We start from the raw sequence: 2,590 nt of genomic DNA, 5'->3' as shown, positions 1-2,590 counted from the left end.
AGACACAGACGAGAGACACAGATGAGACAGACATGAGACACAGAGACGCAGATGAGTCACAGAGACACAGACGAGAGACACAGATGAGACAGACATGAGACACAGAGAGACAGATCAGTCACAGAGACACAGACGAGAGACACAGATGAGACAGACATGAGACACAGAGACGCAGATGAGTCACAGAGACACAGACGAGAGACACAGATGAGACAGACATGAGACACAGAGACGCAGATGAGTCACAGAGACACAGACGAGACAGACATGAGACACAGATGAGACAAAGACAGAGAGACACACAAGAGACAGACAAAGAACGAGAGACAGATGAGAGACATGAGACAGAAGACAAATGGGATAGACAGAGACAGATGACACACATAAGAGAGAGAGAGAGAGAGAGACACACATGAGACATAGTGAGAGACAGAAAAGACAGTTTGAGAGAGTGAGACAGAGAAAGAAAGAAAAAGAGACCGTGAGAAAGAGCATCAAACCACATCCATCGTGTGCAGGAACATGAACAGGAATAAATTTTTTACTTCATTAGAATGGTATGAAACTTGGTAGAGGTTTTAACATTCGCTATGTGAACACAAAGAAAATCATGGACATGATTCAAAAAGGTTAAGTGATCCTGAAAAAAATACAAAAACACATTGTCCACAGTCAAAAATGGCCGCATTGGAAACGAATGGGAAGCAAATTTCATCTTGTGGACACGTTTGGTGCTGCGGCCCAACTAAATCTGACTGAAAGCTCTTTTTTTTGTGACATCAACCTAAAATTTGGAACACAGACTTATGGCTTTGATTTTAAGTCTGTTTTACAGTAAAACATGTTTTGAAACATATATATTCCATATAAAATAGTATTTTTGTGCATTTTTCAAAATAGTAATAAATGTAAACTTCTATAACTTTTTTTTTTTTTTTTACTTTTTGACTGCCACACAAACAATACAAGAGGGTTAAAAAAAATCTACTAATAATTACACGAGAACATCCAGGAACGTCCATGCTGCTGCAGTGTGTGTGTGTGTGTACCTCAGTGTCACTGGTCACCCGGTGCTGCTGCAGTGTGAGTGTGATGCGTCCAGGTGTGTGTGTGTCGTGTTCACACTGGATCTCAGTGATGGGAAAGGCCTGCTGCTGCGCGTCTTCACACACACTGACGACGAACAGAACCTCTCCGCTGAGCAGCAGACAGCCGACGTGTTCCTGCCCCGATCCGCTCACCATACGCACGTCTAGAGCCATGTGCAGCTCGGGACGGCCCAGAGACTGCAGCATCTTCCTGCACACACACACACACACACACACACACACACACACACACAGACGGACACTGGCGTCACGTCATGAGAGATCTACACACATCTGACCGAGGTCACTCTCACCCTCCTGACCAGGGTTTTGCAAAATTCAATAAAAATTTAAAATTAAATCATTTTAAAATAATAAAACTCTAAATAAAACATACAAAAAAAAAATGTTAAATCACAAAAAATTGTTATTAAAATAATTTAATTAAAATAAAACAAAAAATGTAATTATAAAAATGTAAAATTAAAATAATTGTAAAATAATAAAAATATAAATGCATACAAAAAATTAATGAAATCACAAAAATGTCAAATTAAAATGAATAATTTTAAAATTAATCAAATTAAAACACTAAAAATTAATTAAATTAAAACACTAAAAATGAATAAAATTAGAAAAATGTACAATTAAAATACTTTAAAATAATAAAAAACAAAATACAAAAAAGTAATTAAATAAACAAATGTAAAATTAAAACGCTTACTAAAAATTAATTACATTATAAAAATGTAAAATTTTAATAATTTTAAAATAATAAAAATCTAAATACGTACAAAATATTAATTATATCACAAAAAGGTAAAATTAAAATCATTTTTAAATAAACCAAATTGAAAATAATAATAGGTAAATGTAAGAGCTGTAGTTTTACCAGATGTATTTGACGTGGCTGTTGGAGGCGTCGGCTGATCTGGTGTCAGTCGGCAGGTGCAGCTGTTTGGGAAGCTGCCAGAGACCCGCGCCGTGCAGCAGACCTGCGACACACACACACACACACACACACACACGTCACTGCACATGAACTATGGAAGGCCAAAAGGGCCAAAAACACATGAATTTTAACATGTCAACAATACGTTAAAATACACGTATTTCACGTGTATTTAACATTAAATACATGTTTGCACGTGAAAAATCAGCCATTAAATACACATATTCAACACGTATATAATGTGTTAAATATGTGTGAGAAACACGTTAAAAATCAGTTTGAACGGGTCAGTGTCATTGGCTGCTGAAGACTTGGGTCAAACCATGTCTGTGAGTTTAGGGGGGTGTACATTCATAGATTAGGCTACCACCATTTAACACGCTATAGATCAGCTTATTCAGCCTAATTATTTTGCCCTTTTTTTTGTATAGCCTATAGAAATAATTAAAATTTATAATTCAAATGTTTCATAAAACATTTGCTAAAAAACAATCATTTTTCTCCATTCATGCCTTTTTGTAAATAAACACATTAGTGGGCATTCTAGCTT

The 2,590-nt window shown here is 36.0% G+C and overlaps 1 protein-coding gene across 1 annotated transcript in view; it reads right to left on the bottom strand.

The window, feature by feature from the left end:
• LOC107570792 (vacuolar protein sorting-associated protein 13B-like) overlaps window positions 1-2,118 on the bottom strand; it is a 3,845-nt gene extending 1,727 nt beyond the window's left edge. Inside the window, exons 1-2 of the mRNA XM_016257049.1 lie at window positions 1,981-2,118; window positions 1,050-1,299 (exon numbers count right to left, since the gene is read on the bottom strand). Coding sequence (XP_016112535.1) covers window positions 1,050-1,295 — 246 coding nt within the window. The 5' untranslated portion in view covers window positions 1,296-1,299; window positions 1,981-2,118. The remainder of the gene's footprint in view (window positions 1-1,049; window positions 1,300-1,980) is intronic.
• Window positions 2,119-2,590: the final 472 nt, after the last annotated feature.

The sequence above is a fragment of the Sinocyclocheilus grahami genome, unplaced genomic scaffold (assembly GCF_001515645.1).
Source record: "Sinocyclocheilus grahami isolate Dianchi unplaced genomic scaffold, SAMN03320097.WGS_v1.1 scaffold1507.1, whole genome shotgun sequence".
Lineage (NCBI taxonomy): Eukaryota > Metazoa > Chordata > Actinopteri > Cypriniformes > Cyprinidae > Sinocyclocheilus > Sinocyclocheilus grahami.
Note: the sequence above shows the minus strand (reverse complement) of the source record. Positions and strands in the feature narration are given on the sequence as shown.